The sequence below is a fragment of the Silurus meridionalis genome, chromosome 12 (genome assembly GCF_014805685.1).
Source record: "Silurus meridionalis isolate SWU-2019-XX chromosome 12, ASM1480568v1, whole genome shotgun sequence".
Taxonomy (NCBI): Eukaryota; Metazoa; Chordata; class Actinopteri; order Siluriformes; family Siluridae; genus Silurus; species Silurus meridionalis.
In genome coordinates, this window is record NC_060895.1 from 23405896 (window position 1) to 23424417 (window position 18522).

The 18522-nt window shown below is 36.2% G+C and overlaps 2 protein-coding genes and 1 pseudogene across 2 annotated transcripts; all 3 read left to right on the forward strand.

Moving 5' to 3' along the window:
* The first annotated feature begins 3809 nt into the window (after positions 1 to 3809).
* LOC124394324 lies at positions 3810 to 4723 on the forward strand (annotated as a pseudogene).
* Positions 4724 to 9555: 4832 nt separating this feature from the next.
* Positions 9556 to 10461, forward strand: LOC124394325 (olfactory receptor 52B2-like). The gene has a single exon (XM_046862465.1). It carries the CDS (start codon positions 9556 to 9558, stop codon positions 10459 to 10461), a length of 906 nt encoding a protein of 301 aa, XP_046718421.1.
* Positions 10462 to 13406: 2945 nt separating this feature from the next.
* Positions 13407 to 14312, forward strand: LOC124394326 (olfactory receptor 52B2-like). Its single transcript, XM_046862466.1, has one exon. It carries the CDS (start codon positions 13407 to 13409, stop codon positions 14310 to 14312), a length of 906 nt encoding a protein of 301 aa, XP_046718422.1.
* Positions 14313 to 18522: the final 4210 nt, after the last annotated feature.

Sequence of the window (18522 nt, forward strand, 5' to 3'; positions counted from 1 at the left end):
TAACAACATAGACCTTATCCTCACTAGCACATTAGACACCGTTGCTCCCATCCGGTTAAAAAAGGTTAGAGAACAAACACCTGCATCTTGGTATAATAGTCATACGCATGCCCTCAAGAGAACAGCCCGTAATCTGGAGAGAAAATGGAAGAAAACTAAATTGGAGGTATTTAGAATTGCGTATAAAGACAGTATGCTCAGCTACAGACAGGCGCTAAAAGCTGCTAGAGCTGAACACCTGAGCAAACTCATAGAAAACAACAAAAACAATCCCAGGTTCCTTTTCAGTACTGTAGCTAAACTAACTACAAATCAGGGCTCTGAAAATTGTGTTCCATCACAGTTTAGTAGTGAGGACTTTATGAATTTCTTCACTGAAAAAATAGATAACATTAGAAAAACAATTGTGGCAGTTCAACCTCTGACACCATCTCCTGAGACAGTGTTACCTTCAACTCCACAACTCCACTGTTTTACATGTATAGGACAGGAAGAGCTGTATAATGTTATTGCCAAAGCTAAATCGACAACATGTCAGTTAGATCCAATTCCTACTAAATTACTGAAGGAAGTGTTATATACAACTGGTGAACCTCTTCTGAATATTATTAACTCTTCACTATCGTATCCCTCAAGTTAGCAGTTATTAAGCCCCTCATTAAAAAACCTAATCTGGATCCAAACACGCTATCGAATTATAGACCAATTTCAAATCTCCCATTTATGTCTAAGATTTTAGAAAAGATTGTCGCTGCCCAGTTATGTTCCTACCTGCAAGAAAACAATATCTTTGAAGAATTTCAGTCAGGTTTTAGGCCCCATCATAGCACAGAAACTGCTCTAGTTAAAATCACTAATGACCTGTTTTTAGCTTCAGACCAAGGCTTCATCTCGCTGTTGGTTTTACTAGATCTTAGTGCTGCATTCAACACTATAGACCATGATCTCCTCCTAGATCGCTTACAAAATTACATCGGCATTCAAGGACAGGCATTAAGCTGGTTTAAATCCTACCTGTCCGATCGTTACCATTTCGTAGATTTAAATGGAGAGCTATCCAGGCTAATGCAAGTAAATTATGGCGTGCCGCAAGGTTCAGTTCTAGGACCCCTGCTCTTCACAATATACATCCTTCCGTTAGGAAATATTATTAGAAGGACTAGAATAGACTACTGTAATGCATTACTAGGTGGATGTCCTGCGTCATTAATAAACAAACTTCAGTTAGTCCAGAATGCAGCAGCCAGAGTTCTTACAAGATCAAGAAAATATGATCACATAACCCCAATCCTATCGTCCCTACATTGGCTTCCTGTTAAGTTTCGAATAGATTACAAACTATTACTTCTCACTTATAAAGCACTAAATGATTTGGCTCCCAGGTATCTATCCAGCCTTTTAACACGCTACAATCCGCCACGCTCCCTGAGATCTCAAAACTCTGGGCTTCTAGTTGTTCGTAGAATAGAAAAGTCCACTAAAGGTGGTAGAGCATTTTCACATTTAGCTCCTAAACTCTGGAATAGTCTTCCTGACAGTGTCCGGGGCTCAGACACACTCTCCCAGTTTAAGTGTAGATTAAAAACATATCTTTTTAGCAAAGAATACACATAACACACATCACATATCATAACCTTGTGCTCCAGAACATCTGATCACATGCACATTATCAACTTGTGCTGTTAATATCATGAACAGCAGCTACGCTAATTCCTCTCCACTGCTTCTCTTTCTCTCCCCATCCCGAGACACCCTGAGGTTTGGCCAGCTCCAGTCACCTCCCACCTCGTGATGATTACGGACCTTTGAAGAAGTAGATGCCGAACTCGCCAACATCCCGAACCATCTAGAGACGTTCCAGTGCCATTTGGATCCCGCTACATGTGTGGAGTTTTAACATTGGACCTCCTGGAGTGTTTAAAGGCTCTGGCATGGAGAAGCTGATGCTGGATCTGTGGTGACCACAAATGCTGAGCTCATAAAACTCGGAGCTACTAACCATATAGACTGTTTAAGACTGCAGAAAGAACAACACTTATAATCTTATACTCCAGTAATCATGTTAGTTCTCACTGTCCAGTGTTCTGTATTTTTGAAAGATTTATGATCAAACTCTTGATGTCACCCAGATGAGGATGGGTTCCCCTTTTGAGTCTGGTTCCTCTCAAGGTTTCTTCCTCATAACATCTAAGGGAGTTTTTCCTTGCCACAGTCGCCACGGCTTGTCATCAGGGACAAATTCACACCATTCACCATCACTGTTGATTTGTGTAAAGCTGCTTTGAGACAATGTCTGTTGTAAAAAGCGCTATACAAATAAACTTGACTTAACTTCTGTAAAGCTGCTTTGAGACAATGTCTGTTGTTAAAAGCTCTATATAAATAAACTTGACTTGACTTGATCTGACACCTTCTACCATTTCATCTAACTCACGCCAGAATTTTTCCTTTTCCTCCATCTCACCCACTTGTGGAGTACAGTGGAACCTCGGGTTACGAGATTAATTGGTTCCATCACTTTACTCTTAACCTGAAAAGCTCGTATCCCGATACAAATTTTCCCAGGCTTTTTTGTTGGCGGCATGGTGATAGGAATACGTACAGTATTTAAAGTTCAGTAATTCCACACTGTTAGAGCGACGAGCGGATGTGTATGTGCTGCACGAGAGCGCAGCGAGAGCACATGGCGATACGTAAAAAAACTAACCTGCCTGCGATTTTTCCGTGCGCAACGCTTGTATCCTAAAAAAATTCTCGTAACTAGAGGCAACATTTTTTATGAATTGCGACTCTTAACCTGAATTTTACGTATCCAGGGGCGCTCGTAACCCGAGGTTCCACTGTATAAGCCATTTATCATCACCCCTTCAACTTCCAGCTTCATGTTCATCAACCTATCAGAAACTGTCCTCGCCTCCACTACACTCTTACTGTACTCAAAATCACCCCTACACCAATTCTCTTTCCATCCACACCATGATAGAGCAGTTTAAACCCACCTCCAATGCTTCTGGTTTTACTCTCTTTCCACTTGGTCTCCTGAACAACATATTTACCTTTCTCCTCTCCACCATATCTGCTCCCTCTGGGTCATAGTACCCACATTTAAAGTATCCACTCTAACCTCCACTCTCCTACAGTTCTCCTTTTTCTGCTGTCTCTGTAGATGTCTTTCTCCTCTTCTTCTCCTCCTTCGGCCAACAGTGGCCCAATTTTCACCGGTACCCCGTTGGCTAACGATACCTGTGGCGGTTGTTGGTAACCCAGGCCTCGACCGATCCGGTTTAAAATTCTTATTTGTGATCCGCATGTTTAATTTGGCACGTTTGACGCTGGATGCCCTTCCTAATGTAACCCTCCACATTTCTCTGGGCTTGTGACCGGCACTAAGAGTGCACTGACTTGTGCAACACTAATGCCTGGGTTATTTTTTCTATAGGTCACTGTAAGCTGCAAAGTTTAGAGGATTCCTCACAAACTCACAGACTTATGTAACCTACAGTTAACAACTGAGATTTGAAAAACAATAGACCTGTGGGATAAAGTTAACAGAGATTTGAGTATTTAAGGTCTCTGGGTGGATGTCTGAGTGATGATAATAAACACACATGTCTCAGGTGTGTTCATTTTGTAGGCTTTATAATGCTGAGGCACTTTAAAAGAATTGGTCATCAGTATACTTAGTCTTATCAGCTTAGTCAAGGTAAGAAAGAATCACAGCAGTAAAAGTCTGTCTGTGTAAAACTCTTGACCAAAATTTTATTCTATCCAGATTTGCATTTACAATGATATCAAATTTAACACGTTTTATGACTGTTCTGACCTTGGAGTCATTGGACATATCACCATCCATTGCTTTTTCAATATTCATTATTGCCATCATCACATATTGTCTAATTTTGCTCTTCCATTCTACGCTACTTGTGACTATTGCTGCAAAAGGAATCTGCACGAGCCGATGTACATACTGCTGTTTAATTTGTCCTTATGTGACCTAATGGGAGCTACAGGTTTTTACCCTCAGCTGCTTTGCAGTATATTGTCACAGAGAAGAGAAATCTCCTACCCTGCTTGTGCCTTACAAGGCATTCTTCTCCACCTCTATGGAACCGGATCTCTTTTATTTCTCACTGTTATGGCTTATGACAGGTTCATTGCCATTTGCATGCCTTTGAGATACCACAGTCTGATGACCAGGGGTATCCTGGTGAAACTCATTTGTATGGTCTGGTCCCTCAGTTTTTCTATTATTGGGATTTTATTTGTGCTCACATTAAGCAAAGAGATCTGCAGGACCAATATAGTGTACATGTTTTGTAATAATCCGTCATTAATGTCAATAAGCTGTGAGGATATGAGAGCGGTTAACTACTATGGCTTGTTTACTATAGCTCTGGTACAAGGCTCTTCCATACTGATCGTATCATTAACGTATATCAAAATCTTAATCATCTGTCTTTCTTCAAAAGAAAAACAATCTATAAGTAAGGCGATACACACATGTGGGACGCATTTAGTTGTTTTTCTGATTTTTGAAATCAACACATTCCTACCACTGATTACCTACAGGTTTGAATCCGTCTCTCCATCGTTACAAAGGGCCTGTGGTGTGTCGATTGTTATTTTTCCTCCGATTCTTAACCCTCTGATTTACGGGCTTAAAACAAGAGAAATTCGCCAAACAATTTTTATATTCCTCCAAAGAAAGATTTCTTCTATTTAACAGGAAACAGGAGAAAGAAATTAGGTATCGATGCTGTCATTATCAGAAACTAGGACTTTACGGGCCTGAGTAATTTCTGCTGTTATAAATATGAGTATTAATGCAATATACAGTAACTATTGGAGAATTATTTTTTAATACTGCAACAAATGTATGTGATTAATGGACAATTATTTGATTATGTCACTGGCTACATTTTTATTAATTTATTAATTTTTTTTCATCATTTGTAAAACATGCATATACGATTGAGCTAATATTTAATAAAATGTTTGTAAATTATTTGCATGTTGTTCCACTATACCGCGTTCATAAGCTGAATACATGTCTTTCCTATAAACACCCAAACTGTGGCTTTATCTACTAGTCATCTAATAAGAAATGTGCCTGTAAATGTTACAAACCTGAGTCAATTAAAAGAATGTGTTCTGTTCAAATCTGATGAGATACTTTTGAACATTTTGACTGTACGCACAAAAAGCTGCACGGAAACTTTTATTTAGAGTAAGAACATGTCTTTTACCTCCAGTTTAGGAAAATACATTGTGTTGGGCCACTGAGACTCAGAAAAATCACATGAATAGGTACATTTTAAAAAAACGAATTAAGAATTGCTCATGTTGTGTTAAAATTTGACATTATTATTATTATTATTATTATTATTATTATTATTATTATTTTGTTATGTAACCTTTAACCTATATTTTAACCTATAGTATAAATTAGATTTAACGGCACTAATTTTGTGAACGCACGATTAATGCAGAACAATTTTTTTTATATATTATATTTATATATAAATATATTTTTTTAAATATATAAATGAATAAATATAAAAGGGGTGAAATTAAAACCTTCAACGCTAACACAAACTTATTCACAACGTCCTTTTTTACTCAGATATAATAAACAAAAAGAATAAACTCCACTGAAAAAAATGTTTTAATCACTAAACATTTGTTTTACCGATGCGCCTCAAATCAAACACCATCCGTGTGGAAACACAGCAAAAGTCCCGTTTGTGTCCTCATGATTTACGTAATTTAAAGCACCATAGTTACTTATAGTTATACTTATGGTGATATGCTCTAATATTTTGTCTTTGTGCTCAATGTTGAGTTTAGTTCACTAATAATAAACATAAATTTGAATAAAGTATTCATATGTGTCCATGCCCATGTTGATTAGAGTATAAAAAACTTGAAAAGTGCTAGTTTAAGGTACATTTAGTACTAATAATAATGTGCAATTAAGTTGGCTCATGACAATCATGCGATTAATTGTGATTAAATATTAAATCTTAATAAATATAAAATAATAAATATAAAATAATATATATAATAAATACAATATATAATAATAAAAAATATATAATAAATATTAAATCGATTGATAGCCTTAATATAATTACATAAAATCAGTGGTTCGATTCACAAATTGTAATTTATCTGTGCTGTTAGTTAATTATTTCAATGAAAATTAAATCCAGAATATTGCATCCAATATTTTATGACTATGCTTCTGTACTGAACCACACAATGGATAAAGGGAGTTCTGTATTGTAAACTTACTGTTCTTTATTGTAAATTCTGTGATGTAGTTTGTTTGGTAACTTTGTAACAAAAATATGCATATGTGCAGATTTACTTAAGACTAAGAGGCAGGAGACATAATAACTATATTTTATACAATATTTCAACTCTTATTTTACATGATGAAACTGTCACATAATTTGAAAAACAAGCTTCAATAAACATTCAGACAGCTAATATAGTAAAGCATGTAATTCAGGTGGTGGTCTAGTGGTTAATTATATTAATTTTTAAATACCCTGTTCATCACTGTCCCTTAAGGTAGGTCTTTAACCCTCAACTGCCTCAACAATGCCATATTATAGCCAACCTTGTACTAGTGTTTGAGTTGACTCTCCTTAACCTTATTTGTACATGACAAAGTACCCATTGCCATATGAATCAACCCCATGAAATTGACCCAATGTGACACAGATGCTATTCTGAACTGCTGCCGGAATTTCTTATAAAGAAATGTGTATCACAATCAACAAAAATTGACTTTTTTAACAATAGACCTCAGTCTGTAACATAGGACAATCACATGCCCTTAACCCACATGCTGAACACCAGAGTCCCTCAGGGCTGTGTGCTGAGCTCTCTGATTTATTCCCTGTTATCTCATGACTGTGGTTGCCTGCATATCTTCACCATCTTCAACAAATATGCAGATCACACTGCAGTGGTCGGTCAGATCATACATCAATGATGAATCAACATACAGGGGGAAAATTCAAAAGCCTTGCTGCTAATCTAAATTGAGCTTTTTGCAGTGATATACCATCTCATCTGGTTTGCACTTAGTGGACAGGACAATGACCCAAAAAATGAGTGAGCTTTTTGTTCAAGAAGGAGAGCAAAGGAGTTTTAAATTATTTATTTGGCTTGTTTTGAGGTCTGCATGCCAACGTTCTTGGTGATGGGTGACTGGTTGTGCATTAGCTAGATCAGTGTACATGTAGTACATATTTGTAGGGGAAAAAACATTTGTTTTAGGAGATACAGTATGAGATGTGGCTGAGGAGCGAGCATGTAGTCTACAAAGTGTAGGGGTTTGCCTAACTTTCTCTCTGACTTTCCCACTTAACTTCCCTCCTGAGGAAACAATCTACAACCACCCTCTGAAATATATAAGACCTGCTGGAATGAACCTTGCACTGACTCCAAACAAGCTTCCATGGCATCTCCTATAATGTCTTGTTTTGGTCTGTTTTTAAGGCCAATCAAAACCGTACATGAACTTTTGTTTGCATTGTTTGAAAAGTACAATTTTACATGGATTAGCAATTAATTCATCATTATCATCATGATTATTATCATTACAATGAACTTAGCATTTATGTTATCTATGCCATAGGATCCAGGCCAGCCTTGAAATCCACTACATCAGGGGTCCCAAAACTACAGCCCCTCCCCCACACACTCTCACCGCTGCGGTCTGGGTTCGATCCCTGTTCAGGGAACCAACCCCAGCCACTCTTGCCAGTCCCAAGCCCGGATAAATGGGGAGGGTTGCGTTAGAAAGGGCATCCAGCGTAAAAACATGTGCCAAATCATGATCCGCTGTGGCGCCCCCTAACGGGAGAAGCCGAACGAAAAAATTTTACTCATGTCATATCTCTATATGATAATAAAGGGGTGCTTTCAAACGAACATTTTCCATAGTTATTAATAAAGGGTGAAGCACCGGTTTCTGGAACTATCAGCAATCAGCAAAAAACCATACCAATAGTTTTTCCGGCTACTGATTTGCTGTCATTATCAGAGCAACCTCTAGAGGCAAATCACTGACACCATGTGCTGTTTGTTTTTACAGAGAGCACTATATTATATTTGTTACTTTATTATTTATTAATTATCTAATTATACTTATTATTATACTTTCTTTCGGCTTCTCCCGTTAGGGGTCGCCACAGCGGATCCTCCGCACGTTTGATTTGGCACATGTTTTACGCTGGATGCCCTTCCTAACGCAACCCTCACCAATTTATCCGGGCTTGGGACCGGCACTGAGAATGGCTGGGGATGGTTCCCTGATCGAACCTGGGTCGCAGCGGTGAGAGCGCTGCATCTTAACCACTAGACCACCAGGGGACCATCTAATTATACTTATTAATAACTATATTTATATATTTTTTTCCTTTAGCACATTTTCATTATTCAGTACTGTGTTTAAATTTTTTTAAATAAAGTTCAGTACTATTTTACATTAAGTGTTATGTTTGTTTTTTATCCAGTATCCATTTTAAAAACTGTATACATGTTTAAATACAGTGTCTCTTAAAAGTTATGTTTATATGTCTGTACGGTGCAGAACATAATAATAAACTGATCTAGCATTGGGAGGCATGATAAATACATTTTAAATAATAATATATATTATACAAAATGAGACAAATACAAAATTTAACAACCCAATCATTGGGAACTCAATGCCCAGTGTAATCAATGACAGTGTGTGGAAACTATAATACTTAGTTGTTGGTAAAATACCCATCTGATGAAAGATAAACATATTTAAAAGGTTTTAGTTCAATTAAAGTCCACAAGCATGCTGGGTGTGATCGCACACGTAGTGCAGAAATCTTTCCATCACATGTGATGGGGAAAATAACTATGTTTCATATATGGCTATATTTGTGTTAATCAACCAACACATATAAAGTAATTATGTGGCAATGTTATAAGGTCAAATTTTGTAAAACAAACAATTACCCTTGCAGCATTCCAGCACCAATGTACACAGAAGAAGTGGTTACATAATTGCCCATATAGTTACTGCAACAGTATGCAACTACATAATATTTTCCATAATCTTAATATAGACATGCATATTATCCACATTATACATTTTCATTGCTTTCTTTCCTCATAGGCTACTGTTAGCTGCAAAGCTCAGACAATTCCTCACAAACTCACAGTCCCATGTATCCTAGTGTTAACAACTGAGCTTTGAAAAACAATTGACCTGAGGGATAAACGCAACAGAGATTCAAATATTTTAGGTCTCAGGGTGGCCTGAGTGATGATAACAAATCACGCCTTAGTTGTGTTTATCTTGTAGGCTTTATAACGCGGAGGCACTTTCACAGAATTAGTCAATATACTTAGTCTTATGAGTTATAAGTCCAGGAGTAAATCATCACTGAAGAGAAGAAAAACACCTGTTATAAATTTCTGACTCAAATTTTGCTTTTTTTTTATCTTTCACTTTCAATGGAGAGAAGCATGTTTTTTACAAGTTCAAATTCCACACGTTTTATGACTATTCTGACCTTGGAGTCATTGGACATGCCACCATCCGGTGCTTTTTTCGTATTCATTTTTGCCATCATCACATACTGTTTCATTTTGTTTCTTCACTCTGTTTTACTTGTGACTATTGCTGCAAAAAAGAATCTGCACGAGCCGATGTACATACTGCTCTTTAATTTGTCCATATTTGACATTACTGCATCCACAGCTTTCTACCCTCAGTTGGTTTGTAGTATATTGTCTCAGAGTAGAGAAATATCCTACTCTGCTTGTGCTTTGCAAGGCATTCTGTTTCACATCTGTGGCAGTGGATCTCTTTTAATTCTCACTGTTATGGCTTATGACAGGTACATTGCCATTTGCATGCCTTTGAGATACCACAGTCTGATGACCAGGGATACCTTGGTGAAACTCATTTGTATGGTCTGGTCCATCAGTTTTTCTATTATTGGGATTTTATTTGTGCTCACATTAAGCAAAGAGATCTGCAGGACCAATATAGTGGATGTGTACTGTAATAATCCGTCTTTAATGAAGCTAAGCTGTGAGGATATGAGAGCGGTTAACTACTACGGCTTGTTTACTATAGCTCTGGTACAAGGCTCTTCCATTCTGATTGTATCGTTAACGTATATCAAAATCCTAATCATCTGTCTTTCTACAAAACAGGGAAACACTACAAGTAAGGCGATACAAACCTGTGGGACGCATTTAGTTGTTTTTCTGAGTTTTGAAATCAACACATTCCTAATGCTGATTTCTCACAGGTTTGAATCCATATCTCCACACTTACGGAGGGCCTGCGGTGTTTCAGTTGTCATCATTTCTCCAATTCTTAATCCTCTGATTTACGGGATGAAAACAAAGGAAATTAGACAAACAATTTTTAAGTTTTTAAAAAGAAAGATTTAATTGGGGGCAGAAAACTGAACTAAAGCATAAACCTTTTGTTTTCTCAGTTTATGTTGTCATTACCTGAAACAATGCACTGATTGGAATATATGATTATTTATTTTCTAACTTCAATCTACTTCAGTAACTCAGTAAAAAAAAGCCAGTACAAAGGTTTAAATTAAATGCCAAATTTGCATTTTCATAAAACGTAGTATCTTTCAGTAGCAAATGTATCCGAGATCTACAAGTATAATAATTAATATTTAAACCAGGAATTATAAACTGCTCAATTAATCTCTCTATACTGCTATTATAATCATCAGTATTATCACAGCATGGCTATTAACATTGCAGCGCACCGATGTGATGAACTGCTCATTATTTGATTGACGGGTCGGTCATTGGCAACTTTAATCCATAATTTTTTCCTCATCTTGTAAATGTCACAAAATATATGCCCATAAGGTTGCCCATGTATTTAATTAAAATATATGTTGGCTGTTTTAATATAAATCTCTTACAAGCTGAAAACATGCCAAAATGTGGCTTTTAAAAGTAATCCCATAAACCGTATGCCTGTACAAAATGCAGTAGATATTCAACCATTTTACATTGTTTGTGTTCTGTTGATATTGTGAAATATTGTCCCAGTGATGTGTATTGATAATTTTACTGAATTCTGAAAACTAATTTAATTGTACATTCGATTTAGTCACTTTAGAAACACCTTTTATTCAGAGTAAAAACATACCTTTTTCCTCCAGTCTATGCTTTTGTACATTGTAATTTAGTTCATGTGAAGTCATGAAAATACATTATGTTAGATAAGATTGAAGTATATTACCTTATTAAGAAAGATATTAACCAGATTTAAACTATTTGGTGAATTTCATCAATGACTGATGAATTTAATCACATTCTCAAATTCTATCAATCACATCTTCCTTTAACGTGTAGTGATAAAATATACAAAATAGAACAGAAAAGAAAGATTTTAACATTGAATCAACTTCATTCAAGAAATTTAACCTTCTCTATCTATCTACACTATCTTTTTTTGCTATAAAAACAAATATTTATTATTATCTTGCATGCAATTTTTGCTTCATTTTAATTCATTCATAATATAAATTTGTATTGTATTGTAAATTTAGAAGCCTGAATTACAAAGCAGAAAAACATATATCAAGACAATCTTGTGTGTAAAATATTAGAAATCAGCTAGCAAAGATTTATGCATTAGGATCATGTCCAGTTACAACCAGGCCAGCCTTGAAATCCACTACATCAGGGGTCTCAAAACTACAGCCCCTCCCCCACACACTCTCACCGCTGCGGCCTGGGTTCGATCCCCGGTCAGGGAACCAACCCCAGCCACTCTTGCCAGTCCCAAGCCCGGATAAATGGAGAGGGTTGCGTTAGGAATGGCATCCAGCGTAAAAACGTGTGCTAAATCAAACATGCGGATGATCCGCTGTGGCGACCCCTAATGGGAGAAGCCGAAAGAACATTTTTTCCTCATGTCATATCTCTATATGATAATAAAGGAGTGCTTTTAAACGAACATTTTCCATAGTTATTAATAAAGGTTGAAGCACCGGTTTCTGGAACTATCGGCTATCAGCAAAAAAAAAACATACCAATAGTTTTTCCGGATACTGATTTGCTGTCATTATAAGAGCAACCTCTAGAGGCGAATCACTGACACCATGTGCTGTTTGTTTTTACAGAGAGAGCACTATATTATATTTGTTACTTTATTATTTATTAATTATCCAATTATACTTATTAATAACTATATTTATATTTTTTCCTTTAGCACATTTTCATTATTCAGTACTGTGTTTACATTTTTTTAAATAAAGTTCAGTACTATTTTACATTAAGAGTTATGTTTGTTTTTTATCCAGTATCCATTTAAAAACTGTATACATGTTTAAATACAGTGTCTCTTAAAAATTGATGTTTATATGTCTGTACGGTGCAGAACCTAATAATAAACTGATCTAGCATTGGGAGGCATGATAAATACATTTTAAATAATAATATATATTATACAAAATGAGACAAATACAAAATTTAAAACCAATACCCAACAACCCAATCATTGGAAACTCAATGCCCAGTGTAATCAATGACAGTGTGTGTAAACTATAATACTTAACTGTTGGTAAAATACCCATCTAATAAAAGATAAACATATTTAAAAGGTTTTAGTTCAACTTAAGTCCATACTTGGAAAAGTCCACAAACATGCTGGGTGTGATCGCACACGTAGTGCAGAAATCTTTCCATCACATGTGATGGGGAAAATAACTATGTTTCATATATGGCTATATTTGTGTTAATCAACCAACACATATAAAGTAATTATGTGGCAATGTTATAAGGTCAAATTTTGTAAAACAAACAATTACCCTTGCAGCATTCCAGCACCAATGTACACAGAAGCAGTGGTTACATAATTGCCCATATAGTTACTGCAACAGTATGCAACTACATAATATTTTCCATAATCTTAATATAGACATGCATATTATCCACATTATACATTTTCATTGCTTTCTTTCCTCATAGGCTACTGTTAGCTGCAAAGCTCAGACAATTCCTCACAAACTCACAGTCCCATGTATCCTAGTGTTAACAACTGAGCTTTGAAAAACAATTGACCTGAGGGATAAACGCAACAGAGATTCAAATATTTTAGGTCTCAGGGTGGCCTGAGTGATGATAACAAATCACGCCTTAGTTGTGTTTATCTTGTAGGCTTTATAACGCTGAGGCACTTTCACAGAATTAGTCAATATACTTAGTCTTATGAGTTATAAGTCCAGGAGTAAATCATCACTGAAGAGAAGAAAAACACCTGTGATAAATTTCTGACTCAAATTTTGCTTTTTTTTTATCTTTCACTTCCAATGGAGAGAAGCATGTTTTTTACAAGTTCAAATTCCACACGTTTTATGACTATTCTGACCTTGGAGTCATTGGACATGCCACCATCCGGTGCTTTTTTCGTATTCATTTTTGCCATCATCACATACTGTTTTACTTTGTTTCTTCACTCTGTTTTACTTGTGACTATTGCTGCAAAAAAGAATCTGCATGAGCCGATGTACATACTGCTCTTTAATTTGTCCATATTTGACATTATTGCAGCTACAGCTTTCTACCCTCAGTTGGTTTGTAGTATATTGTCTCAGAGTAGAGAAATATCCTACTCTGCTTGTGCTTTGCAAGGCATTCTTCTTCACATCTGTGGCAGTGGATCTCTTTTATTTCTCACTGTTATGGCTTATGACAGGTACATTGCCATTTGCATGCCTTTGAGATACCACAGTCTGATGACCAGGGGTACCTTGGTGAAACTCATTTGTATGGTCTGGTCCATCAGTTTTTCTATTATTGGGATTTTATTTGTGCTCACATTAGGCAAAGAGATCTGCAGGACCAATATAGTGGATGTGTACTGTAATAATCCGTCTTTAATGAAGCTAAGCTGTGAGGATATGAGAGCGGTTAACTACTACGGCTTGTTTACTATAGCTCTGGTACAAGGCTCTTCCATACTGATCGTATCGTTAACGTATATCAAAATCCTAATAACCTGCCTTTCTACAAAACAGGGAAACACTACAAGTAAGGCGATACAAACCTGTGGGACGCATTTAGTTGTTTTTCTGAGTTTTGAAATCAACACATTCCTAATGCTGATTTCTCACAGGTTTGAATCCATATCTCCACACTTACGGAGGGCCTGCGGTGTTTCAGTTGTCATCTTTTCTCCAATTCTAAATCCTCTGATTTACGGGATGAAAACAAAGGAAATTAGACAAACAATTTTTAAGTTTTTAAAAAGAAAGATTTAATTGGGGGCAGAAAACTGAACTAAAGCATAAACCTTTTGTTTTCTCAGTTTATGTTGTCATTACCTGAAACAATGCACTGATTGGAATATATGATTATTTATTTTCTAACTTCAATCTACTTCAGTAACTCAGTAAAAAAAAGCCAGTACAAAGGTTTATATTAAATCCCAAATGTGCATTTTCATAAAACGTAGTATCTTTCAGTAGCAAATGCATCTGAGATCTACAAGTATAATAATTAATATTTAAACCAGGAATTATAAACTGCTCAATTAATCTCTCTATACTGCTATTATAATCATCAGTATTATCACAGCATGGCTATTAACATTGCAGCGCACCGATGTGATGAACTGCTCATTATTTGATTGACGGGTCGGTCATTGGCAACTTTAATCCATAATTTTTTCCTCATCTTGTAAATGTCACAAAATATATGCCCATAAGGTTGCCCATGTATTTAATTAAAATATATGTTGGCTGTTTTAATATAAATCTCTTACAAGCTGAAAACATGCCAAAATGTGGCTTTTAAAAGTAATCCCATAAACCGTATGCCTGTACAAAATGCAGTAGATATTCAACCATTTTACATTGTTTGTGTTCTGTTGATATTGTGAAATATTGTCCCAGTGATGTGTATTGATAATTTTACTGAATTCTGAAAACTAATTTAATTGTACATTCGATTTAGTCACTTTAGAAACACCTTTTATTCAGAGTAAAAACATACCTTTTTCCTCCAGTCTATGCTTTTGTACATTGTAATTTAGTTCATGTGAAGTCATGAAAATACATTATGTTAGATAAGATTGAAGTATATTACCTTATTAAGAAAGATATTAACCAGATTTAAACTATTTGGTGAATTTCATCAATGACTGATGAATTTAATCACATTCTCAAATTCTATCAATCACATCTTCCTTTAACGTGTAGTGATAAAATATACAAAATGGAACAGAAAAGAAAGATTTTAACATTGAATCACCTTCATTCATGAAATTGAACCTTCTCTATCTATCTACACTATCTTTTTTTGCTATAAAAAAAAATATTTATTATTATCTTGCATGCAATTTTTGCTTCATTTTAATTCATTCATAATATAAATTTGTATTGTATTGTAAATTTAGAAGCCTGAATTCCAAAGCAGAAAAACATATATAAAGACAATCTTGTGTATAAAATATTAGAAATCAGCTAGCAAAGATTTATGCATTAAGATTCATAAATTATCTACTTTATTACATTTAAAAACCTAATCACTTGCAATGTCTTGCCTTACATAAAGATCTACACATGACCTTAAGTCCTTTGTATACAGAGTGTTTAAATACTTATGTAGTGGTCTCCATCTTCTGCAACATAACTGTCTGCTGTTGTTCAGTATGTAAAAATTAAGATTAAATGTAATATTAAACCAATTATATGTTGATCTCTTTGTGTCGTTCTGCATTTCATTACAAATCATTATAAATATCACTGGCCCTTCAGATTGGTCCTAAACAATCAGTAATGTACTGACAATGCTATGCCTGGTTGCATGCCATAATCTCTAGCCTGGCCACTAAATAATAAAATAAATTATAATTTTAATATCATTTGAAAAAAAAAGCACCCAGAAATAGTGTACCAGAGGTAGATGTTTTGCAAGCAATTGGTGGACAGCTAAAGAGGTTCTCCCTGGACAATAAAGTCTACATCTGACTCCAGCACACTACATGACCTTAGTTTAGAGACTGGTGCATCTTTTGTTTATCTTTGCATTTCTGGATGCCTTTTAGCTAAACAAGCTAGCTATGTGTAGAAATGTAGCTCTAAGCAGTAAGCCTCTTGACAAGGCAGCATTTGATGGTAACTTCACCACCTTGGAGGGGTGCACGTCATCAGTGACCAGCTACTTCAGCAAGTGCATTGACGATCAAAGACTCCACCTTTAGTTCAGGCAACATAGCAGACCTAAAAACAGCAAGGGCCAAATTATCCCAGGCCATCAGAGAGGCATAGCATGCACAGACACTTCAAGGATGGTGGCAAAACATGGTGCATGTGGCAGGGCATCCAAGCCATCACCATTTACAGAACATCACCTGCTTATCCCAGTAACAGTGTCCTTCAGGGTGCACTAAACAGTTTCTATGCTTGGTTTAAAGAGGAAACAATGTGGCATCAAAGAAGACCAACTCTTCTCCCAACAACTAGTTGATTTGACTACTGATGATGTAAGGGAAGCAGAGTCAACCAACATATATTTGGAACTGACAACATTTTTTAGCAGAGTGCTTAGAGAATATGTGCAAACCATCTGGCAGATCTAACATCTTCCTGTGCTGTAACACTATTCCAATGTGTTTCAAGGCCATCACCTTTGTCCTATTGTATTCACATCCAACATGAAACACACCAATGATGCCCACCACACTTTATCTGGCCCTTACCCTCCTGGATAAATAGAACACCTATGTTCAAAAGCTGTTCATAGGCTTCAGCTAAACATTCAACAACACCATTTTTTAGCAGATTTCACAAATGATAAAAAACCCTTGGGGGTCTTATCTGCAAGGTGATTGTCAATGGTGAAAGGAAGACATTACATTTGTTCAACAGTCAGAGAACCCTACCTGGTCCCACACCACCAGCTCCATAAACAAAAAATTCTCTAATTCCTGTAAAACAAAGGCCCAGCTCCCACCACCCATCTTCACCATGTTCTTCAAAGAGACTTAAAGAAGATTTATGATCAAACTCTTGATGTCACCCAAATGAGGATGGGTTCCCCTTTTGAGTCTGGTTCCTCTCAAGGTTTCTTCCTCATAACATCTAAGGGAGTTTTTCCTTGCCAAAGGCTTGTTAATCAGGGATAAATGCACACCATTCACCTTAACTGTTGATTTCAGTGAAGCTGCTTTGAGACTATGTCTGTTGTGAAAAGCACTATACAAATAAACTTGACTTGACTTGACTTGACTATCAAGAGCTTCCTGAGCAACTGCATCACTGCTTAATTTAGAAATTGGCACTGTCTCTGATCTCAAGACCCTGCAGTGGATAGTGAGGACAGCTGAGAATTTCAGGCTTCATCATGGATATTTTCATGTACATCTGTAAAGACACCAGATTGTGTAACAGTTTCTTTCCTAGAAGCCATCAGACTCATGTAGTCCTGTGTATAGATTTGTGTGTTCTAGTTAGTTTATTGTCATCTGGTGTTAATGTATGTTGTTATATGTAGCACTTTGTTTTGGAGGAATAAGGCCAGGAGCTTGATTAACAGCTCTACCAAACTGCCACTGCAGTGCCTCTAAGTTGTAACATACAAATGGGATAATTGTTAATCACTCTGGATAAGGACATATTTCAAACAGCATAAATGTAAATGTAAAAGTGTGTTGACTTGTCACTTTTGTCATATGGGCTGATTGTCAGGGCGTATAGATGGGACCCAAATGCAGTATGCAATCTTAGAAGTTTCTGCCAAAGGTCATCTTACTGATTGACCATGCAGTGTTGCATGTACTGTTCACGTTCTGATAACCCTATCCTGTTGGTCACTGATAAAAGATGGAGCACCTTGGTGCAATCAGAGACCAGGTAGATATCGCCGAGTGGTGTAGGCCTATTGGCAGACTGGATACCTGGACCCCACAAGTGCCATAACACTCTATAGAGAGTGTCTAATGTCTCCTTCATGGGGGTTACTTAGAAGTGCACTACTTCAGGAAGCTTGCAATGCAACTACCGAGTGGAGAATGTTAAAGGTGAAATTAAAAATACTACCTATAACAATTTTTCCAGAACAAACATCATTCCAGAAGAAAATCAAGAATGCCACATCATTCAATTAGATTTCTGCCAAATGATGATCTAATTAGATAAAAAAAAAAATAGAATTAAAATAATTCTCCATTCTATGCTTTCTAATTGCATTTTTAAATAATCACATTATATTCCAGTCATAATCATTTTTTTATACTATAATCCATTGTTAGGTGCAAAGCTCCAAGGATTGCTCACACACCCACAAGCCAACTGTATGTAACCTAGCATTAACACCTGGGGTTTGAAATAAACATTTGACCTCTGAGGTAAAGTTAACAAATATTCTAGGTCTCTGGGTGGATAATGGAGTAGTGAAATAAGCATCATCACCTCATAGTTTGTATCATGATGCTCTGGCACTGTCCCTCAATTAGTAGTCAGCATTAAT